The following is a 23,551-nucleotide window of genomic DNA, read 5'->3' on the forward strand; positions in this document are numbered from 1 at the left end:
CTGCATGAATTTCACATGAAAAAGCACAGATTAGAGAATTTATCTGAAATATTAACATAACTGGGTGTAGCAGAATTTAGTTTTCCGTCATTTCCTGCACCAGTAATCATCTTACAACCTCTTAGTTTCATCTTCTGGCCCCTCATGGGGTCCTGACCCCCAGTTTGGGAACCACTGGTCTTAGTTACCTGCTTTGTACAATTGCACTGTGAAGTTGAAGCATACTTTCACAGTTGGGTAACTTCAGAATACACCAGAAACACGCCACAGACAGAGGAGGAAATGTATTTTCAAATTATTCCTTCAAAATGTATAATTCTACACATTATTTCCTTTAAGATGTTTAGTTGTAATCAACAACTCCATTTAGATATAACTTTTGTGAGCTATCATATACTGTATTTTAAAATTTTCTTTCAACAGAAAATAATTTAAAAAGTTTAAGCTAGAAGCAGTTTGATGCATTAGATCTGGTTTTAACATGCTTATATGTAATGCAGATAGTAGACAATACAATACCACCATTCTGCAGAGCCATGGACACCTGACACTTGTTTACGGATGCAAGGCGGCGGAAAGCACAGGGCAACTGCTCTCTGCCAGCTGGTTCAAGTATCCAACCTCTGGGCCAAAAGGTTTTGCGTAACATAGCCTGGGGTTCCTATTGATAATAATTCCTAGGTGGAGATGGATGGCTGATAGGAGGGGAAACCTCCGGTCGGTCCTCCAGATCTGCATAGCCATCTCTGGGGTCAGATGTGACCTAGTGACCTATAGAGGTCAGATCAATCCAGACCAAGAAAGCGAGAAGGCCTTCATATGATTCATCTTTCTGTTTGAGAAATAGTTACTGATGCAACTTTCAACTCTATTTCCTTAAAGCAACAGGAGGATATTAACTGGAGTTATATCACAGCTACCCAGGTTTTAATCGATTTTTAGTCACTCATTAAAATAATATTTGGTCACATTTACACAATTTGTTGCTTCCAAAACAGCATCCTTGTAATATGTCTCTATAATCAAAGGTAGGCATAACACAAAAATGTTATTCCATGAAGAGAAAACTGCTTTAAATGATGTTGCTTTTGGGTAAAACATACAAAGATGCATATTTCTAACCACTGAATTTCCAAAGCCATGATTCCTGATTCCAATACACAATTGTTTTACAGTTTTCATTAATACATTTTAGCAAGAATTATGAAAGAAAGATGAAGTGTGTGTCTAGTCTATGTGAGACAGGTAGTAAAGACTGGCTTGTTGAAGGTGACCGGAGAGTTCGAACAGTGTTTTGTGCCAAATCAAATTTCCGGCCCTAAAAGAAAAACAAGCTTATATTTATGAGGTATTGACAGAGATTACCCAGTAAGTAGCCATATTTAAAAAGGAAGCTATATTTATTTGAGATATTTTAGAAGTATTTTTTATTGTTGTTGTACTATCAAAAACATAAATGGTGGCTTACTGTTGTATCATAGTCTCTCATGTTTAAACAGCTAGATGAGCATATCAGCAAGCATGGCCTCTTAAAATCTATAAAATCTGTAAACTGTCACATTAATTATACTTTCCAGCATTTATTTTCATAGTTCAGGCACAAAAGTTCATAAAAGTAATAGCTCCTTGCCTCTTACTGGTGAAATAGTTTCTGGTAACCAAAAACTATAATGTTAAGTTCCACAATCAGCTCAAGTAACAACAAGAGTCCAATTTCACACATAGGCATTTCTTCCAAACTGCCTTGACGGCTCCCGTGGTTCCTTGTGGAGGCTGTTGGCTGTCTTGCTGTGCTTGTTGCGTGCCGTCACAAATGATGCAGCTCCACTGTAGGAGTATTCAGCTCTGCAAAAACCAGGAGAAATGAAGAAATGAAGGGATAAGAAACAAAACTAAGAGCAACAAGATGATTAATTAAATAAGCACCAGTCAAACCTAAAATGGTGAAAAACAATGTAGAAAACACGATGGAAATATGACATTTATGTTTGTTTCATGTATTAATTTGAGGAGCGTTACAGTCTTGTCATTGTTCCACACAGATCTAATGTTTTTGCAATTTTTTTGTCAATTCAGTGGATTGGAAGCTTCAGGGAACATCTATGTCACATGCTTCAATTACATCATGAGTTATTCACCAAGTCTTTTCCACTGCCTTTAAAGATACATAAACCTTTCCACCTCAGCCAAGTGTAAAAACTTTTTTGCAGTGTTAAAAAATGTAACCTAATTTTGAGCATTGAGCATTTCCTCTCAGGTTTTGTATTGTGCACATTGAAAATGCGAATAAAAACAGTTGAATGAAAGTTTCCACATCACACTTATGCAAGTTGCATACTGGACCATGATTGGATTCCCAACTAGCTGTAAATTTTATCCTAAGGGGAGCGTGCATGTCTGTACCAAATTTAATGGCAATCCATCCAATAGTTGTTGAGACATTTCACTCAAAACCACAAATGTGAACCTCGTGGTGCAATAGAAAAAGTCAGGGCATGACCAGAGTCATTAGGATGCGTCCTCTGGGGTACAAAATTTCCTGGTAATCCATCCAATAGTTGTTGAGATATTACAGCCTGGATATCACTAAAAGAGAAGGGTTGCTTTCTTAGCTCGCCTGATGCAACATTTCCCTATAGGCGCCCTCTGTCAAGGTGACTTTCACTTCAAAAAGGTCCTTATTACTCAACTGTAACAAAGAAAACATTCAGCCGTCATCCGTGGCTGAACTAATCAAAATGACGATCATACAATTTGCCCAGTAGGTACAGCAATTATGAGACAAGATGTTGAGAGAGATTACTGGATGTTTTAGCCTTTAACCATCTCTCCATTCCAGTTAAAGTAATTATTTAAATTGCCTGATTGAGTTAGCAAATCTGCAGTTTAGAGTCAATCCAAGTCCGTTTTCCTTACAGCCCTTGTGGCTGATGACAGATGTGGGATCACATTGTTAGCATCCAGCATGTTTTAAAACTAAGCAACTTGCCTGATACTGAAGCCTTCAGACAGGGAGAGACAGAAGATAAGTCCTCCTAAGATACAAAGCACAGATCCAGCCCAGCCGATAAAGAGAGCCGCTCCCAGCTCAAACCTGCAGGGTTGAAGTAAAAAAAGAAATGTATGACCAGACTTCCTTTCATCTGAATGCCCTTTTTATCTGCTGTCAAACAAACCTTTCTTTTAAATCCTAAATAGCCTACTTACTTCTGAGCAACGAAGAGGGGGTCAAAGAAGTCAGTTGTGATCCTGTGAGCATATATAGAGCATGCAGTCAAGCAGCAGAGGCCTGTGAAGAGAAATAAAAGGATTTCTACTTCAAATTCCCACTGAAGTCAAAGCAAGAGCTGATAATGTAAGATAACAGACATAGAGAAAGATATTCAACGTTAGCAGCAGAGTTTATTTTTTTTACCACTGAGAATGAAATGGAAGCCCGAGAGGACGGTCAAACGAGCTTTGGTGGTCTCTGAGCCTCCTATTTTTGTGCACTTCATTCCTATCAAAGCGAGGATGGCACCAAAGAAACCCAGACACACAGCGGTGATCATCAGACCCCGACACACCTGGATATAGGCTTCATGAGAGAGATAGAGAAGAGGGGAGAGTGCTTTAATCTAATGGTTCTCAACCTTTTTGGCCCTACAACTAAAGCAACATCTGCGTATGACCCCTCATTAGAGGTTATGACCTCAGTGTGGTCATAGGTTGTGAGCAGTGATTTTTCCTTCTTGGATCAGTCACATTTTAAGGACATTTGGAGGCCTGAAGTGGCTATTTTAATGACTTTTAGAGGCTAGATGCAGTGAAAGTTAAGGCATTTAACTTATTTGATTTTTTTGTCAATAATTTAGATGAGAAGATCAACACTGTTTGTACAGTACATATAAAATTACAACAAGCAGCTGGTTAGCTAAGCCGTATGTAACTTTTTACACTTTGGTTTTTGTAAAAATTAAAGAAACAAGATATATTGTGTGAATTAATGAGCTTTAATATCTGGTGGGCAGATATTGTTCCTTTGGGCCTGCCAAGCCAGTGGTTTCCCTCTGTTTCCAGTCTTTCCCATCTTTATGCTATGCTAATCTAAGCTAATTGGCTGCTAGCCCTAGCTTGGTATTGATCTCCTCATTTAACTCTCGGCAAAAAAGTGAATAAGCATATTCCCAAAATGTCAAACTATTCCAATTTTTGCTTTAGAGACCTTGAGAGTTGAAAGAATCCTATATGTCAGAAAGTTTTAGAGGAGTACGGGGTGTTTCGCTCATTCTAAAGTCGCCCTCTAGACAAAAAAATGTTTTTCATCTTGTTCCCTCAGTTGGATCTTTGAGCCTCTCTGTGCAGAATTATGTATGTGCAGTTTGTTTTCACATTCATCTGCTGAGGGGAGACAGTTTCTCTGTGCTCACCTTAAATCTGGTTAAAACTCATGTACGTACAACATTTTGTGACATCACAACTAGTCCGGAGCCAATCATGGTCCAGTATTCAAGTTACTCAAGTGTGATGTGGAAACTTGAAGCCTCCGGCGCACAAACACTGAATGGTTCAACTTTTAAAATGAACAACGGTTGGATAATCATAAATTTGGGAATTTTCAATTAGGAAAAGGGGTAATGAGATAAACCTCATTAGACATAAATGATTAATTCAAATAGTATCTTTATATGTCTTAAAATGTTCACCTGAAGAGGTGAGAGAATCCAGTATTTCACCAGAAAAAAAGCAAAAACTAAAATAAAAGATTTTCAGTAACTGTTTTTTAATCATCTGGTGATGCCTCACATTTATCATGGGACCCCCGGAGGGGTCCCAACCCCCAGGTTGGGAACCACTGCTTTAAACCCTTGTAGGTAAAGGACCAGAGTTTAAATTTGTCCTTAATCAACACAAAGTGGTTACAGATGAATAATCTGAATAATAAGTCTTTGAACATCTCAAAATGCCATTAGAAAAATTCCATCTACAAGCAATGCCTTTCCCTATTGCTACTAGCAAGTAATAGGGAGTGAACGTGGCCTCTGTATGACTGTATGACTTTCTCAGATTGCTTCTTTTGGAAACATTAGGAGGTTGTCTCAGCCCAGCTCAGCTCCTTTGCTGAAATATGCCTCTGTTGGCCTTTAGCTTTAAATGTGGTGGTTGTTTGTGGACTGAAGCCAGAGTCAGAAAAGGAAATATCAGGTTCCAAATGCGTTTGTTTACAATGGTAGTCATTCATCCAAAAACAACAGGTGTTCCAGATTTTGGGCATCAGTGCTTCACTCAGATGGATATTCGCAGCTGCATGGTTCCTCAGAAACACACAGAAAGATAGATGTACCTCTGTCTATGACCTCAGGAAGATAACATCATACACAATCACAGTCATTACCGTGAACTCACCATCCAGAGCCAGCATCGAAGGAAAGTCCTTGCAGTTGGACACACCGGTGGAATCAGTCACACAGGTTTTCCACAGGTTGGACCAGAAGGTAGCTGTGGTGATGACCGTCCCGTCCACAGAGGACACCTTCCAGTAGTCTGTCGGCAGGGTCGACGACACCAGGATCCAACCCGAGATGGTTAGGATAAAAGCGACAATCTCTGTTGCCATGTTACCCATTTTTCCTCTGGCTTGGAGGACAGAGAATTTTTGGAGGTGCTCGCTGGAGAGGATTGGTCTTTCCTTCAGAAGTGACAGAGGGGAGGTGGGAGGGTCGGTGCAGGGCAGGTGCGTCAGCGTTGGCTGTCCTGCAGAATTTTGCTTCTCCTTCACCTGCTCAGCTAAGGATCTATGCCTGAGAAGGAATACTTCATTCACCGAAGTACAATAACTACTTGTATATTGTGTTTGTGTGTGGTGGTGGTGGTGGTGGTAGCAGTGCGGTGGGGGGGGGGACACGCTGCTCATCACTCCACACACTGTGCATAGGGTCTGCAAGCGGATCTGCAGGAGAAGGAAGTAATTAATTGGAAGGATCTGAAAAGTCTCTGACAGAGAAGGAAGACAAGATGAGGAACAGAGATAGGAGAGACTTGTATGGTGGATATGAATGAATGGATGGATGATGTATAGTTTGTATTCTGTTTGGGGAAACAGGTCATTTCATAAGGTTCACCAGAGGTTAACAATAAATAATTTCAAGTCCTCATTATAGAAACAACACTAACTAAAAGCAGTGCCACTAGTAAGAATATAGTTTTATCCTGGTTTTACCTGCAGTCATTTTGTGGCATTATGGCTCCATCAAGTGGCAACTGTCTCATTTCCTCATTTCTCAGAATATCCCTCGGAATATAGTATCAGTTCATGTTTTTGTAATCTAGCAGTGGTTCCCAAACTTTTTGTCTTTTCATATCCCACAGTCATATAAAATGAGATTTGAATTTTAAATAAAACTATTTAATATGTAAAAATATATAATACAATATATTTTCCATACAAGACATATAGCAATACTAATACTATTAATAGATCTCTCTTTACATTTCCACTACTACCACATGGAGTGGCAGAAGCTGGACATTTCAGCAATTTCTGTATTGCTTTTAGCTACAGTATGTATCGAAACTTCTCTGATTACGTGCTAACTATTTTTCTCGCACTCTCAATCATATCATGTGGTGTTAAAGCAAGATTGTAACTTTTGAAAGGCGAAATAATCATTTTTTTCCTCTTACAAATGAAAAGCTGAGAGAGAAAAACAAACCCTTGTTTGTTTCAACACACTCTTAGTGTTTATGCCGCTACACCCTTACTTGGTCTTGTATGACCAGTAGCTTGTGATGGCTGTGTTTTTGCAATGTTTGCAAAACTTTCATAGTTGTTGCTGTGTAACTGACATTTTGCAAGCTTTATGAATCATTTACCTTTTTAGTGTAATTGTCAACTGTGGTCACAATGGTTTTTGTACAGCAAAGGTTACATACCATGGCCTCACTTTAAGGTGTTGCAGCTGACTCAGGGGGGTGTAGGAGGCATGTTTCGTGCAATTGGCCTATACTGTATAATTTTTACTCCACTGATGTCATTTTGCAGATAAGATTTTTCTTACAAAACATATAATCAGCTTCTAAAATATGTGGTATTGTTCAATGCATAAACTCCCCCTCTTATAAAGTCATTTTAGTCTGTAATTTAGTCCTTAAATTCCTATTTTCTTTTTTAAAAAGTGAAGAAATCAGCCAGTGCAAACTCTGTTTTTAATGGAAGTGTCATTTTTCATCATTCTAGTGCATCAACCTGCCTTTTTTGTTGTTTTTTCAAGCTGCACCTATTTCTAGACAATAATTTTATGAATGAAAAACAGTTTGAAATATTATCACTGCACTGACAGTTTTTCTGTTGTTTTCCAGTAAGACGGTCAAACATTTAGGTTGTTGTTAATCGATAGTTTTGCAGATAAAACTGCAGTAAACTATATAAAGCATATATATCTAGTGTTTTCATATCTGCTCATACAAATGTTCATGTTATGTCCTTGTTCTCTGTGATTTTTAATCTTCTTTTATCTGTGTTGTTGTCATATTCTGTTATGTGCTGTTCTCTTAACAGCACACTTTGTGATTAAGTTGACACAGTTTGGCTGTTACTATTGGATAACATGATTTATGTTAATAATGATCATCAACAGTAAGATAACCAGAAAAGCCGAATCAAAAGAATACACTTAAAGGCAGGAATACTGTATGATATGACAGCATTTAGTGGAGAAACACGTAATTACAGATGGAGAGGCTTCCTGTGTTTGTTGTCTCAGCTCACTTAGGGGCTGCCGGGCAACTATTAAAGCTGCAGGATTGAACTTTGAGCAATGAGTTTAAATGGGGAGGAAGGAGAGATGGGAGGCATGATGAAGAGAAAGGGCGAAGAGTGAAGGAGAGAAGGAAAACATGGTTTGAAATTAATACCAAGTCATTGAAAGACAGAGATAATTAAAGGAATCGTAAATCTACAAGTAAACAATCCACTGAGCAGAATGAGGCAGCGGGCCAGGTACAAATTAATTAAATTCCTAATCTTGTACTGAAAAACCGTTACAGTTATGAGTCACCCTCTCTTATTGCAGAGCTTTTCTAAACAAGGATTAGATCTAATCTCTGTTTGTAGAGAAAGGGGGATTGTTTCCGGGGCAAACACAGTAATTACCCCAAACATTTCCAGACACCTGAAAGCCTTCTGGTTGTAGCTGCCCCTGCTAACCCTGATCCGGGGACAGTTTCTGGGGTCATAAAATCGGTACAGGTACAGTGTTTCATGTAGTCAGCATTCCAGGAAAACTAAACCCAGGTGTTTTACTGTCAGTAAACAACGGTGAGAAGGTGCTGAGAGCATTGTTGCGTAAATCTCTTGATAGTTGAAGCCTTGATGGCGCGTTTCCATGGCTGCTGTTGCTGAGCAGTCCCAGAGGGGACCCTAATCCTGTAAACCTACTAATGAAAGGGAGGCAGCTGGAACAGGTTGTTATCTGTGTTAACCTGTTGATGACATCCCATTAATACCATGAATATGACTGTCTGATCATCGTAACCTCTCCATTGTAAGGCAAATCACTAATGCAGGACATAAGCAGGTGTCTTTATTGATAACTGCTGTAACATGGATACATTTCTTTCAGTGCAAATGCATCAATGCTGGTCCTGTCTGTCTGTTGCTTGGTCCACCACTTTGGTTCGGACTGAAATATTGGTTGGATTGCTGTGAGATTTTGTATAGACACTCATGGTGCCTGGAGGATGAATTCTAATAACTTTAGTAAACCTCTGACTTTTCCTTTAGCACTACCATGAGGTTCACATTTGTGGTTTTGAGGGAAATGTCGTAACAACTATTAAATGGATTACCATGACACTTAGTGCAGACATTTGTGTACCCCTTAGGATGTCTCCCCTGATTCCTTCTAGCACCATCGCCACAACAAAATGTAAGTAGTCTAGTACTTTGGTTTATGGCAATAGCACCTCAGAGTGTGCCTAAGTAGACTGTGTCATCAAATCCAGACTATATACTAATTCTGAGCAGGTTTTAAGTATGTAGTGTGTGTTCATATCATTCATATAGTCAAAACAGTTGAGCCCTTCATTTCCAGTATGCTGTTGATGGACGCTATTCTTCCACAATGCAATGCACAAAGGAAATGGAGAGGCTGTTCACAGATTGAAGTTGAAAGTAATATTGGATAGTCATGAAACAGTTCCAGGAATACCCCAAAATGAAAAACAACTGTTTTATTTTTTTTTCCCATGTGATGCTACTTTATATTCCCACTCCACTACATTTCAGAGAGAAATGTACTTTGTACTTCTACTCCACTAGATTTATTTGACAGCTTTAGTGATTTTTCAGATGAAGATTTGACACAATGGATAATATAACAAGCTTTTAAAATACAACACATTGTTAAAGATGAAACCAGTGGTTTCCAACCTTTTTGGCTTTTGATGTCTTACAAAAAGCAGTGTGTAGTCGGGGTCACATTTCACATGTCTATGAGTTGTTAACAGCTCCACCAAATAGTGATTTTGCCCTCTTAACTTCTCACATGGTTTCATTTCAATAAATGTTCAAATGAGCCAATATTTCAAAAATCAAAGATGAGAGAAAAAAAACTGAAAACAGATTTGTGTATCAGAACTTTGTTTTTTCTTCTTTCCTCTCCCATTAATCATCTCATGACCCCTCAGATTTATCTGCTGACCTTTTAGAGGGACCCTGACCCCTAGGTTACACATTGATGCTCTAGTATTAATAATTTAACAATGTCATATATAATAATATATCGGTCACAGGGTCAAACCACTATTTTACTTCAATACTTTAAGTACATTTTGCTGCAAATATTTAAGCAGGATTTTTCATGCAGGACTTTTACTTGTAATGGAGTATTGTTACATTGCTGTATTGGTACTTTTTATTAAGTAAAGGGTCTGAATACTTCTTCTACCACTGGAAAATAGTATATACTCTACTGTATATAATTAGTATGTGGTGTGGAATTGGGACACAGATAGTCTTGTTAAATTTTTGGGAAGGTTCACTGTATAAGTCTATGGCTTCCTGACTTGTCCTTTCCCCCTTGTTTAAGTCTTTTATCTGTTTTCGTGCTGTAAATTAAATGCGAAATTAATATAAAATCTGTCTGTCGTGTCTTATCTTTTGATATTTCCGCACTGTTTCCACATAGTGATACTTATAACTTACTCCATCTGAACCACATCAAATAGACATGCTGCATAAATCTTGTAAATTAATTTTTTAAAAAAAGATAAAACAAGGACTGTGAGCACTTCTTCTCTTGTGTTCACTGAAGGGAGAAAAAATAGGCCTATCACACGGCTGGGATAGCATGGGAAAGGAGTGTTGATCCCCTGCAGATGAATGTTATTGGGCTGAGTTCAGCTGCTTGTATTAATCTCCTGCTGGCTTTTTTCCTTTAGTCCTTTTCCCAGTCGGTGCTAGCTAAACATCAACAGAGGGATAACTTGCATGGTGTGAGGGCCGGGGCTGTCTTGTTATCATGAGCTTTTTAGTGTCAGGATAACAGTTTATCTTGGTTGCATGTGACTGAATTTCTTAGGTTCCCTTGAACAATGAAACAAGAGATGGGTGAAGTTTTATTGTCGGCCAGCAGGAGAGGAGGGAGGTGTTGTGGTCTCTCTAGTCACCAACCAGTCCTCAGTGCAGGAAACACCTGTGGTGTGTTAAGGGACATCTGTCATCTACAACCCTCTCTTTATTTATCTGATATCCGCTTTGTGTGTGTACGTCTCGTGTCTTTGTGTTTGTGTGAGGGACAAGTTAGTGAGAGACAGAGAGCAAGCAAACAAAATTTGAAATGCAGGTTTTTTTTTCTCTGCCATGGAAAAACTAGGATTAGGAAACTGCCTAACTCTCTTGAAATTGCTTCAAATTGAGTCATTCTAAACATTATGATGGGCACGCTACTTCCGTTTATCAATAGTGACACATTTACTTTGTTATCATGACATGAAGTCAGTCTGCCAGGCTGCATGACTGTACAATTTTGCTCGTCAGTGTGTGTGTGTGTGTGTGTGTGTCAGTGTGTGTGAGAAAAATAAAGAGAAACAGACAGAGCAGAGGAACTGGGGATTTCTTCTTGAGTTATTCTGATAATATTACTTTAGGTCACACACACTAAAGGAAGTTCTTGAATCATTGAACTGTGGAAATATTGAATTTGTGAAAACTAGGATATTTTCGCATGAGAAAACCTAAAACAAATAAAAATGCGTACAGTATATTTTAGAATGGTAGTAGTTGTTTTTATTTTGAACACACCTTTTTAAAAGTATTTTAACATATTATAGGCTACAAGAAACAACCTCTGAATAAATAATTCCAGTGAGACATTAAAACTTAGGCCATGTTTATGATAATAACCTTATGTTCATTTTAAACCCATATAGAGGCTACACATTTTTACTCTTACATGTTGAACAGTATTTTCATGTTATGCTGTTAGACCACATAGACCTAATGTGAAGTAGACTTCTAGAAATACTTTAACCATTGGGGTTATTATATCATTCCAATTTTTCATGACTTTGTCAATCAATTTGTTCCTAATGACTTCATATCATTGTTTTCTTTTCCTGTTTTAATTAGTGCTTTTTTAAAAATACCAATGTATTAGAGTCCTGGAGGGCCCCAGTCACTTTGCAATTTTAATAGATGGAACTATTTATTGAGTTGATGTTTGCCTAATTTAAAGTATCACATATTATCAGGGGGTTAGGGGCACTCTGTCAGTCATTTTGAAGGCTTTGTGGAAAGATTGTATTTGGGATAAAAGCTGCAATTTGTATGAAAGAAAAGTATATATTTTCATTTTACTCAACATGCAAATTACCTGTAACTTTCCTTAAGTAATGAGAATCTATCTAATCTAACATATTGCTATGATGGTTGTTTCTTATAGTTTATTCTTGGGTTTCCCAGGGTAGTCCTTATATGTTAAATATGTTGGTAGGATGAGGGTTAACACCACATATTGTTATGAACTGTTACTGTAAATGTCGCCCCAGCCTGTCCGTAAATCCAGCACAATACCTTGCCAACTATTTTCAAACATTATTCAAGGTAAATGTGAGTCAAATTTGTTCATGTTGATCCCATTGTTTTGCCTGTTAATGTTCTCAGCCAATCGCAGAGAACAAGACGGTACGTCAGTGCTGCTTTCAGCCAATCAAATGTCTCCTGGGCGGGTCCAGCAGAAGTGGCTCCTTATCACTAACAGGATAGCAGCTCGTGGTCAACAAGGAGTACGTAACACACCTTGAGGGTGCCGACCCCCGGGTAACATGTGCATGCTGCGGAGTTAACACCACATAGCCCGGAGCAGGACTTTTCGGAGGGGGGAGAAAGTTGAAGGGAAACAACCGTGTGAGTGCGGACGACAATGGAAAAAGTCAGTAAAGATGCCAAGACCAACCCGGCAGCGACGGCCAGTCTTTTGTCCAAAATATTTTTCTGGTAAGTCGACCAAACATACCGGTTGGTGAGCAGCGTTAGCCGCGGTTAGCGGGGGATTTAAAAAGGAGCCAAAGTGTGTTTGTCATTGACCGCCATAGTATGTAAATGTTTGTTCGCTAAGATGCAAACCGAAAGCAAGAAGTGTAGCTTTTGAGGGTGCAGTAAAGGCGTGACTACGTTTAAGCTACATATGAAAGTTGTTTGAGAGAAAATCTGATGGTAAACCTCAAACGTCCCGGACTTCATTTTCCTCCCCGTTTATGCGACGATAGTTTCCTGCTGAATCATTTGCTTTCATTGCTCAAGTCTGACGGGAAAGTTGGACATGTGTGCCGTCTCTCTCATGATACACAGACCACATTAATTACTGAAAGCTTTTTTTTATTTTTTTGGAGAAAAGTTTGACAGTAGTAATATTGGCTTCAACGCCGTTCACATTATGAAGGGTTGGTTCAATACATATTTCACACTAAATATTGAAAGAGCTCAAAGTGACACAAAATGGGCAATTTGCTCACATTAATAGAATATACTAAAATGTATTATTTAGCCGAGGCAGGAAAATTGTACTTGGTGTCACTTAGAAAAATATAAACAAACATGTCCACAAGATAAAAACATCAATTTAACAGAACAAAGATTTCTCAATAGTACAACATCAGTGCTTTCATGCCCTGGTCTACACTCCCATATTTAAATTTACTGTAGCTTGTTGATCCCATTAATTGCATTTGAGATAAAAATGCAAGGGATTTCCTTGCCAGGAGTTCTCTATAGCATCACCCTGATGGGAGCAACTCAAACTCAGGGTGGAGGGGATGTGTTTTGTCACTGATGATTGACAGGACTTTCCTGTGTACAGCTTTGCTGTAAAGGTTGGCTTTTGTTGCTGGCCTTCTACCTTTCCTGCTGTCTTAACAATCCTGAGGCCTGTACTATGAAGCAAGTTCAACATACCCAGGAAATCTTTTCATTAGCTGGCTTCACTGAGCCTAACATTAATCTTCCAGATAACCAGTACTATGAAGCTGGCTATCAACCAGCTCAATTAACTCTGGGTTTTCCTATCCAGCTATGAATGCATTCATGTGAAAGAAGCAAAGTTGTTGATTACAATCAATATTATCAGAACCATGAATGAAGTAGGCTACTTAATATTTGATAAGAGATTAAACCGTGATGCTCTGTACCTGTGGGAAACTCCTGTTTGAGGAGCAACAAAAAGTCATTCAATGAAGTGAAATGTAAACAAGCCTGTTTACAAAAGAATAAGAAGATGCAGAAACACTAGAAATAATTTCCACATATTAAAAGTAGGCTAAGGCTTAAAATACGTGCAGGGATTATTATATATGACTTAACTATAACTTTGCTATTTAGTGGGATGTTGATGAAATCATTCTGAATATGTCACATAAAAAAAAAAGTATTAAAAGTCATGCCAAACTGTTTCTGCTACCGAAGCAAAGAAAAAGTAGTTAATGACTGATGAGGTCTGTTTGACTGAAATGTTGCTTCTATAATCATGGGAGCCAATTAACAGTGTGTGGATGATTTTTCTAATAAAAGGCAATCTTTCATTATAATTTCCAGTTGTCATCAACTGACACACCAGGCCAACCACAGGTAATGGATTGTGGCCTACTATAGGTCAAACCAGGGCTCTGGGTAAAACTCACGGGTAAATTGCGATGGCCCCCTGCTGAGGATAATGTCATCCAACTTTAGAAGGCTGTGCAGCATTTCCTCCTGTCTCTCTGCTTCACTGAGTTCAGTTCAGTGTGTGTGGAGGGACTAAACTTTCAAGTGAAATACAGAGAGGAGAGGAGCAAAACTAGTACGACCATAAATGACAGCAAAATGCAGTAGAGACTTGCGCCGAGCTGAAATGAGACAAGTGCACATAAGTTAGGTAAATAACATAAATAAACATTTTGTTTCTCTCAGTAGGGGGAAGGGGAATCCTGTTGGAGGGACGAGCCCCTCCAAGGCAAACGCTGAGCACATAGTCGTGACATCACAACTCGTATCACTGTCCAACTTTGATCCATTCAGTCCGATAACATTTGGAAAGTCTAGAAGAGCTGCACGATTAAATGATTTTATCCCCGTTCAAGTTAGCAGAGAGCTAACAGGAAGTCTCTTGTGCGCATGCTCTGCCCATAGAGCATGTATATGTTCATCTGGCTATTATGAGAATGTCAAACCCGACACCATATTTAAAAACTCTGTATCCTGTGAGAGAGATTTACCTGGTGGTGATGGACTTAATCAGCACTGTGTGAACTGGTTTGGCAAGGGCTTGAATGTAATGGATGTTTGTTTATATTTATATGTAAAAGCTCTGCACTGCAGGTTTAAAGTCACAGTTTCTGAATACAGGGTGTTTTGATACTTTCACAGTATTTATATAGCACCTAGACCTGCTTTTTATCAAAAAAGAAATGGAAATCTCTTTAAAAACAAGGATACTCTCTATCAGACTTTTCCAAAACATCAAGACTGACCCCAAACCCCTTCAGTTTCCTAATTAACAGTCTCTGACTAGCTTTCTTACATATAAAATGAGGAAAGGAGATAATAATTGTCTGTGAAACAGTCAATTTTTCATCTGTGTGTTGCCAGATCCTGTTGGTCACACAGTGTCAGTGATCAGAGTGGGTCTGCTTGGTTTAGAATAAGTTCCTTCATTTTTTCCAACATTAACAATCAATGAATACGTCTAACAAGTGTTGATATCATGTTTTCCAGTCCTGCTGTCTCATCCCATCATGTAGAATTGATAATCATCTGAATTAAATTATGAATTGATGCCATGTCTCTTTCTCTCTCTCCTGCTCTGATTGCAATGTTTTTCCTCCTTCAGGTGGCTCAATCCTTTGTTCACCACTGGATACAAACGCAGACTGGAGGAAAATGACATGTATGAAGTGCTGGCAGAGGACAGGTCGCAGAGCCTGGGGCAGGAGCTGCAGAGGTAGAGGAGCATTTAAATCATCTCTCGGCATGTAATAATTACCACCGCGAATTATCCCAAGTACTGTTTAAAGTTCAGTAGTTCAAAGTTCAGTCGTTAATTCCTTGTTATTAACAATATCTGAACGATGGTTTTTGATGCAGGTACAGTATCGTTAGTCGGAATGCATTTGTAGGTTTTGAAGTGGAACCATGACTAAAATTTAAATGAGAGAGAACTTGAATTTGAGGTATTTCTAGTTAAAAGACTTTCAAGAGATCTGTATAAAAGGGATCAACATAAATTGTCAGGTAAATAGTTTTTCACCCAACCGGTCCTTCTGACACATAAGAACTCTTGAAGTATCAGTCTGACTCAACAAACTGCTGTATTAGATATCAAAACCAACGTCATAGGAGAGCAGTTACAAGAGTGTTTTCTTGTGTGTATCGGGAGATTTAAAAATGTAGTGTTCTCGCTGGATATTTTGCACAGCTATCAATAGGATGAAGAGCATCTCAGCCCCTTTCAATTCACAGCACACCCCTGCTGCTGTTGGCAGAACAGCCACCGCCATTACTTAAAACAAAAGTGATCACTACATTGGTCATTTTCCTTTTTCCTCCTGTCCGGTTCCTCATCTCATAACCCTTAAGATTTTTCTTGCATCGTTTTAGAGGGAGTCCCAATCCCCAGGTAGGAGAGCACAAGTGTAGTCAATCAAGTGTAAGGGTTTAAAATGGCTTACCATTATGCCAAGAATTAGCCAGTTTCAAAACCCAACCTTAGACATGTGGAAAAACCTAACAGTTAGACATTTTGTTCCCTATAAGCAGGGAAAAACAAAATGTTTGCATGGTAGGTGGTTGTAATAAGGACCCATGTTAACTAATGTTAATTCAAAGATTTCCAACATTAGCAGGAAGCTGCGTGCACAGTGCAAGTTGTGATGTTTAACTTCAGACAAATGAAAGACAGCGTGCCAGGTTAATGAGTGAATGTATACATGTGACTTTTTTCCCTCTTTGGTCTTGTAAAGCCTTGCGTCTTCCAACACGTGCAGGCTGATAACAGGCACAGACAGAAGAGTTTGTCTGACTTCTAAACACAAACGCCCACTTCAGTAACTCTTCATAAACTCTGGGCCTGCAAAAAATGTACTGGTTGTGTTCTCCTAATGTAGAGAAAAAGAGGCTTGTTACTCAGTCTTGATGGGGACTTGACAGGATCCAGTGCCTGAATTTGGACACAGCTATTGATTTCTGAGCTGTTTTTATGGTCTGTGTGCTGAGGGGTTTCTCAGTAGTAAAGTAACTGCTTATTGTCAGGCATTTAATTGCCAATGAAATCTGAATTTATCAGTGGCTGACTGAGCATGAAATCCTGTGGAGCATGCTTGACATGATTATTTGTTGCTTTTGAAGATTGCGGCCTCTGAACTGCTCTATTGACAGAGGAAAAGGAGCCATGTCAGTTCTCCAAAGATAGGAGTACAGTCTTTGCATAGAGCACAATGAAATAAAAAATGTGTATAACAGTTCAAACATTTTATAACTGTACAAAGTCTGGTGCATTGTTTCTGAAGCAGTGTAATTTAGCTCATGATTAGATCACAAAGAAGTCTTGTGTTTCACCTCAGGACAGACTTATTCTCTATTTTTCCTATTGTCAACAAATCTCATGAAAAGACCCAAGATTTATGTCTTCAGTAAGAACCAGTGGGCTTGGGACTGAGAGCCACGGAGGAAAGGAAAGACAGAAAGTATTGATGAACTGTCACAGTTGGTTTTGGTCTTCATTGGATTTGTTGACAGTAATATAAATATAGCCAGCCTTACCTTTTTTATGTGTATTTATCTTTAATAATCCAAAATCTTGAAGCAACAACTGAGATGTTTGAACCTAATACCCATTTGTTGAACTCATGCTTCACTGGTTTACCAGTTATGCAAATTTTCTTGAAAAGAGGAATAGTTCAGTTTTTCAGGTTGTGAAACTGTTTCAACTTTGTCATTTTAAAGTTATGAAATTTCATATTAGGGACACATGGGACCATCATTACTACCTCTACAGCTACCACAAGAGTTGCCATTAGCAACCAAGACTAGTGGCTGTGAATATGATAATTATCATTGCAAGTTATGACTAGCGTATGACCTCACATATTGCCTGATCTCCTATTTGTCGTGCACAGTCTTATCTCAAGCATTGCTATTAAGTGAAAGGGGAGCCGTTCTTTGATTACGCAGTTATATGATCTGATTCTGATCTGCCTCACAGGCGAGTCCTGACTCATCTTGATGTAAGGTTCAACTTCTCATTATGCACACACACAAAAAAAATAATAAATGCACCAAGTAAATTGGCATCTTTCTGTGACAGATACTGGGATCACGAGGTTCAGAAGGCTACCAAAGAGCTGCGCCCACCTAGACTCACCAAAGTCATCATCAAGTGCTACTGGAAATCATATGCAGTGCTGGGATTCTTTACACTGATTGAGGTTAGTGTGAAGTCTGTGTTAAGCTTTGGAAACAAAATGAATAAATTGCATCATCTCTAGATTTTACATGCTGTTGAAAATCTTTTAAAACTATATTAAAGCATTTTACAAGCATAAAAAAATAAACTGTATTGGTTGTATTGGTTTGTCACCGTATATAACGCAAAACAAATGTAACAAATAACATTAACAGGTAAAGTAGCGTGCCGTTCCACAGATTAGGACATGCTGTGATGTCTTAATTTAAATGTGACGGTCCACTGCCTCGCTGTAATTAGTGTGTGGTGATGCTCACCCCTCTTCATCCCACCATCTCCACCCCGCATATCAGGAGGTCATCAAAGTCATCCAGCCGGTCATCTTGGGGAAAATGATTAATTACTTTGAGAATTACGACCCAGACAACAAGGCAGCCCTGTACGAAACCCTCGGCTATGCAGCGCTATTGTCTACCTGCACCATCGGCCTGGCGTTGCTCCACCACCTCTACTTCTACCACGTCCAGAGAACAGGCATGAAGATCAGAGTGGCCATGTGTCACATGATCTACAAAAAGGTCAGTAAGAGAGCATCCGAAGGAGAACATTTCTGCTTAATTGTCATCGAATGCTGCCTAATTTACATGTTAGGGGTGCTACAGGCCATTCCCGCATTCTTGTGTTTGGCGCAGTCTGCCAAGTTCTGTCATGTAATCCTTTAAGAGCTGACACAAAAGCAGGAGAACATTAATAACCTTTGAATGAGTTAGTTCAACAGAAAAGCCCTGAAACAACTCACTGGTTCATTTAGCATTTTATACCTCTGTCTTTTATCTGCACCCGCTCATGTGCAAGGCTGCTTCAAATACTTAATATGACCACGGAAATATAAAATGTTTTTCAGATTCGTACAGCATTCAGCTACGTGTGATTGGACAGAATTTTGATACTTAATAATCGCAATGGAGTAACTACTGTGCCCAGAGGTGTTTAGTTGCTCACGCCTCGTTGGTTTTTGAAATGCAGGTATGTGTGTGATTGATGTCGCTTCACCGATTTATCATTCCTGTCTTTCTTTCTAGGCTCTCTGTCTCAGCAGTTCAGCCATGGGAAAGACCACCACAGGCCAGATCGTCAACCTTCTGTCCAATGACGTCAACAAGTTCGATGATGTACGTGAAATTTAAGGATTTTAGAAAAGAAAGGGCACAAGGGACTGCTATTTTTGCTGCAAAGTCAAGGCCTTTCAAAACAGCTGGCCTCTTATATCTCTCTCTCCCTTCCTCAGTCCTTCATGTCATCCATGCTCCAACATCTACTTCACAGCAGGGCCTCACTTCCACCAAAACCTTTCGAGCACTGTAGATGCATTTATCTTAAAGAAATGCCAAACCAAAATAAACTAGTAAAAATATACTGGGGACCTATATGAAAAGCCAATTTGGAATAGAAAGTATCAAAAAGTATCAAATGGCCTTGTGCAATAAATCACTCCTTATCACACTTTTTCTGTCTTATTTGTGATAGCAAACGACCTGAGGGCTGTGTGTGTGTGTGTGTGGGGGGGGGGGGGGGGGTTGCATTCCTCAAACATGAATTTGAACTTGGGAATCAATTTGAATCACTAAAAGGCTGCAACTGCACTTTTCTTTCTTTTGATAAGACATTTACAGTGGGTTGCATTTACCTCAGTATTCTAGTGAGACATCAGCTGTATCAGCACCATCTCCACCTGCTGCTGTTTCCTATCTCTTTCTCCCTATCTCTCCATGGTTGTGGCGGTTTGTATTTTATTTTGTGCCTTCCCTGCGTCATATTACGTCTTTATAATTTCTCAAAAAGTTCCCTTGACTTCTGTTAACTTAATAATCTAACTAAAGTTAAAGATTGATTAGGCCTGACAGATTTTCTCAGTAAATCTGGCCCTACGTTTACAGTAATCACTGGGCCATACAGTTTGCTAATGCACTTAAACTTCCTGTAGCTAAATGAAGTACCAGAAAACCTGAAATATTTGAGAAAGGTTGATTTGGGTTTGTAGCCCATGATCAACAAATTCTAGATGTATAATACTACTTGGATGACATTCAGAAAAAGAAAAAGTGTCGTCTGGTGACGTAAATGTGAGGAATGCATGTTTGCAAGTTACCACACATGAAGCATCTGAGGTCTTTTGCGTGATTGTAGCTGCAAGGTATACTGGTTGGATGGGTGTGATATATTGTGTGTGTCTGTGTGTGGTAACAATATGTCACGCCAGTGCTGTCCTTGGAAACACTCTGGGGAAACACCAGCAAAATACTCCCAGCTTGAAGTTCAGGCTTAATTATACTCTGAGATTTTGTGGCACCAAACCCAGTTTGTCTCACGCAAGTGCTGAGTTTCATTTTAAGCAGTGGGTCAGTGCCTGCTGTGAAACTCCACTTTCTTGAAGGCATTTTGTTTCTTGGCAGTAGGCTTTTAATTACACCATGCCAAGCTCTCATGCTGGTTTTGATTAAAGTCTTTGACAGTAACTGTTGAATGTCTCTACTCATCCTGTAAAATCCACCCTGTACTGGATGTTAACAGATGAGTAAACATGCTTCTTTAAAAGTGTCAGAACCAACTTGGATTTGACGTCACTGTATGATTTATGTGTTTTCCCCTGTTTTGTAATGGGAAGTTTGCTCTGTTTCTACATGCTTTTTGTGTTACTGATCATATTACAGCTCATTCATGGCAACTTCTCTTGAACAGGTGACTATCTTCCTGCACTTCCTGTGGGTGGGGCCCCTCCAGGCAGCAGCAGTAGTGGGGCTCCTGTGGGTGGAGATCGGCCCATCATGCTTGGCAGGCATGGTGGTCCTCATGTTCCTGATGCCTGTGCAAACTATGTTTGGAAGACTGTTTTCTAAGTTCAGGTAACACACACACTCATAACATCTGAGTCCAGATATTCCAGGCAGACCTTTGCAATTGACCCTTCACTGAATGCACCTGTCAAGCTTTCTAATGCAGCGTATGCAGTTTACAGTGATAAACCGTGGCAGATTTACCATCGTTTTCTCATTTCTATCAGACAACCATTAATTTTATTGGCTGGTGACGACTATCTCTAGCAGATTTTATCAACTGGCTAATTAATACCAACTCAGTGAGCTGGATGAAAACTCTGTCTCCAGACGACTTTTTATTATTTCCTCTTTTAAAATGAGAACACTGGAAAGGGTCATAAATATGCAAATATTTGTAAATGTAATATTATCCTGTTTGGATGCTAACTATAGCAAAAGATACTTGAACAAGCAGTACAGACAGTATATGTATGACAGTAGATAAGGTTTTGAGCATAAGTACTAACTAGTTCAGCAAATGTAACACTATCTTGTTTAACAAGTTTGCATGTAGTTAAACTTTCAAATCCAATAAAGAGCACAAGCAGTTCTAAATGTTAAAACAGTTGAACACACACTTTTGGAAAGGCAATAAAAAACAACCCGACCACCCTCCCAACTACTTGAATGTTGAGTATCTTTCATAATAGAGTCACATGCACTCTGCTGCAGCATGTGGAGAAATTCAAAGCTTGACAGGTCTGCCATAGCTAGGTAAGGTTGCTAGCCTGTGATTGGACAATCACTATTTGGGGAGGAGTTTAGCAAACAGCCGTTTGAGCTAGTCATGATGTCATCTCTCTGCCTAACACACACCTTTTTTTTCTTTAATTGTTTAAATTATTATTTTTAAAATTATTCAATAGAGAAGTCATTAATTCGGAACCTTGTTTATTTGTCCATTTTTAAAATTCTTGTCTCTGTTGATGGTTAATGAGCCCAGTACTGTGTGTCTATGTAGAGATATTGAGTACATACAGTCCTGTGTGTAGAGATATGGACAAGGGTCAAGTCATAATATGGTTGTAAAATCGGCCTCAGTCATAATTTATGACCTCCTCTAAAAGAGAGCTGCAGGCTGAACCTGCATTATTGTAGGCAAAACTGATTGTAGTGAATAAGTACACTTTTTAAATGACTTGAAGTGGAAGTAGCTGTCCCTTATGTGACTTTTGCCTAATTGATTTTAGGAATTTGCTACAAATAACCATTTTTTTCTTGTTTTCCCAATCTCCAATCAACCAATCCAAGTTGTGTAGGAATCAGTGCACGAATGCAATAACATACAATCTCATCTTGGATGTTGTCAAGTTTATTTTGTGTTAAACAATATTTCTGCAGTATTTAAGCAAACTTAACTTTCTCCTCTACAGGAGTAAGACAGCAGTCCTCACTGACAGCAGAATCCGCACAATGAATGAAGTGGTGTCTGGAATTAGGATCATCAAGATGTACGCCTGGGAAAAACCCTTTGCAGCTCTGGTGTCTGAGGTCAGAAGGTAAAAACATGAAAGGCTTCTTGTGTGAAGCAATTTTCTTCACAATAAAGATATTTTTAAATAGATCAAAGTACGCATTTAAAGAGGTATGGGGCTCAGTGTAAGTGTTTTCATGTTCTTTGTCACTGGAAGCTTTAAGCATGGACACAGCAAAAAATGAAAAGTACAGATTGGGTTTAAGTATCTTCAGATGCCTAATATTTCCATTACCATTGTATATGTAGGTATGAACAAAAATGTTTTGGTGGACGTCAAATCAGTAATAAGGGCAAGTTACAAAATTACTGCATAATCAGTGTAAATGGAAGCTTCTAACTGCCATCTGCCCCAGTGATTTCCTACCCTGCCAGATCACTACATTCTCAGCCAGCTTCTCACAACTTTGCCAGATAATCTTAAGTTATTTATTTTTCAGTTGCATGAAAATCAAAATTTTTAGCTAAGTAAGTGTTATACTTATGATAAGGCCATTGGCCATTAGAAATACCATTAGGTGTAAATTGCTCCTATGTTTTTAGTTTTAATTTTTTGTTTGGGATGCTGGGTTTTAAAACTATTGGGCTGTGTTTCGTTACACAGAAAAATAGGTCCAAATAGGGAACAATGGCTGTGCTCCATTTGGCCCTACATGATAAACATGCTGTCTCTGAAATACAACCATTTAGAATTGTTTTATGTGAGGCTGAATTTAACCAAAAGTCAGATATCAGTGTGTGTAGTTTCTGATGCATTCCTCTGGATGGATGATTGTAAAAACGTGAGATGTGTTTTAGGAAGGGAACATTTTTAGTGTCAGATTTAATTTGCGGGGCCCAGGACAGAAGAGAGTTTTGTTTGTAATGTAAGAAGTTCTATTCCTATCTGACATACATTTCACCACTACAACAGTGTCTTTTTGTGTCTTAAGTCCATGTGGGCTGGACATGTGCATGACATAATAAATAATATAACTAACTGACATTATGAGCTTTGTGAACTGATCTGGTTTTGGACTGAGGCTTTCTTGCTCTGTGACTGGAGGGCCTAACAAATCCCTCCACATTTGTCCAGAGAGGCAGTTATTAAAATTGTCCTGCCAAACTCCTCATACCTCTCATTTCTCTCCGCTGTCATTCCTAACTGATGTGATCTGGATCAGGAGTTTAATTCAAGGATTAAAGCAAATTAGAGTAGATTCATAGAGAGAGTAGAGTAGATTCATGTGCTTCTTATAAAGGTGTTTTTAGATTTGTTGGCAAGATGACAGATTCAACCCTCCATTACA

At 38.9% G+C, this 23,551-nt stretch overlaps 2 protein-coding genes across 2 annotated transcripts in view; one reads left to right on the forward strand and one right to left on the reverse strand.

The window, feature by feature from the left end:
- Nucleotides 1-2,965: 2,965 nt before the first annotated feature.
- Nucleotides 2,966-5,765, reverse strand: cldn10a (claudin 10a). The gene is made up of 4 exons (XM_044345145.1): nucleotides 5,386-5,765; nucleotides 3,416-3,577; nucleotides 3,208-3,289; nucleotides 2,966-3,094 (listed from the first exon to the last, which is right to left on the reverse strand). The coding sequence occupies exons 1-4, from the start codon at nucleotides 5,603-5,605 to the stop codon at nucleotides 2,977-2,979; spliced, it is 582 nt and encodes a 193-aa protein (XP_044201080.1). The 5' UTR covers nucleotides 5,606-5,765; the 3' UTR covers nucleotides 2,966-2,976.
- Nucleotides 5,766-12,219: 6,454 nt separating this feature from the next.
- abcc4 (ATP-binding cassette, sub-family C (CFTR/MRP), member 4) overlaps nucleotides 12,220-23,551 on the forward strand; it is a 34,911-nt gene continuing 23,579 nt past the window's right edge. The window contains exons 1-7 of the mRNA XM_044344452.1: nucleotides 12,220-12,475; nucleotides 15,342-15,452; nucleotides 17,814-17,934; nucleotides 18,266-18,490; nucleotides 18,995-19,084; nucleotides 20,652-20,815; nucleotides 22,162-22,287. Of these exons, the coding sequence (XP_044200387.1) occupies nucleotides 12,402-12,475; nucleotides 15,342-15,452; nucleotides 17,814-17,934; nucleotides 18,266-18,490; nucleotides 18,995-19,084; nucleotides 20,652-20,815; nucleotides 22,162-22,287 (911 nt within the window). The 5' untranslated portion in view covers nucleotides 12,220-12,401. The remainder of the gene's footprint in view (nucleotides 12,476-15,341; nucleotides 15,453-17,813; nucleotides 17,935-18,265; nucleotides 18,491-18,994; nucleotides 19,085-20,651; nucleotides 20,816-22,161; nucleotides 22,288-23,551) is intronic.

This window comes from Thunnus albacares, chromosome 24 (assembly GCF_914725855.1).
Source record: "Thunnus albacares chromosome 24, fThuAlb1.1, whole genome shotgun sequence".
Classification (NCBI taxonomy): domain Eukaryota; kingdom Metazoa; phylum Chordata; class Actinopteri; order Scombriformes; family Scombridae; genus Thunnus; species Thunnus albacares.

What these genes read in the sequence shown, in the direction of transcription:
- cldn10a (XM_044345145.1), bottom strand. Translation starts at nt 5,605, where the DNA reads ATGGGTAACATGGCAACAGAGATTGTCGCTTTTATCCTAACCATCTCG. An exon ending in CTTCCATTTCATTCTCAGTG is followed by an intron (nt 3,290 to 3,415) that starts GTAAAAAAAATA and finishes TTCTCTTCACAG; the next exon opens with GCCTCTGCTGCTTGACTGCA. An exon ending in CCCCTCTTCGTTGCTCAGAA is followed by an intron (nt 3,095 to 3,207) that starts GTAAGTAGGCTA and finishes TCAACCCTGCAG; the next exon opens with GTTTGAGCTGGGAGCGGCTC.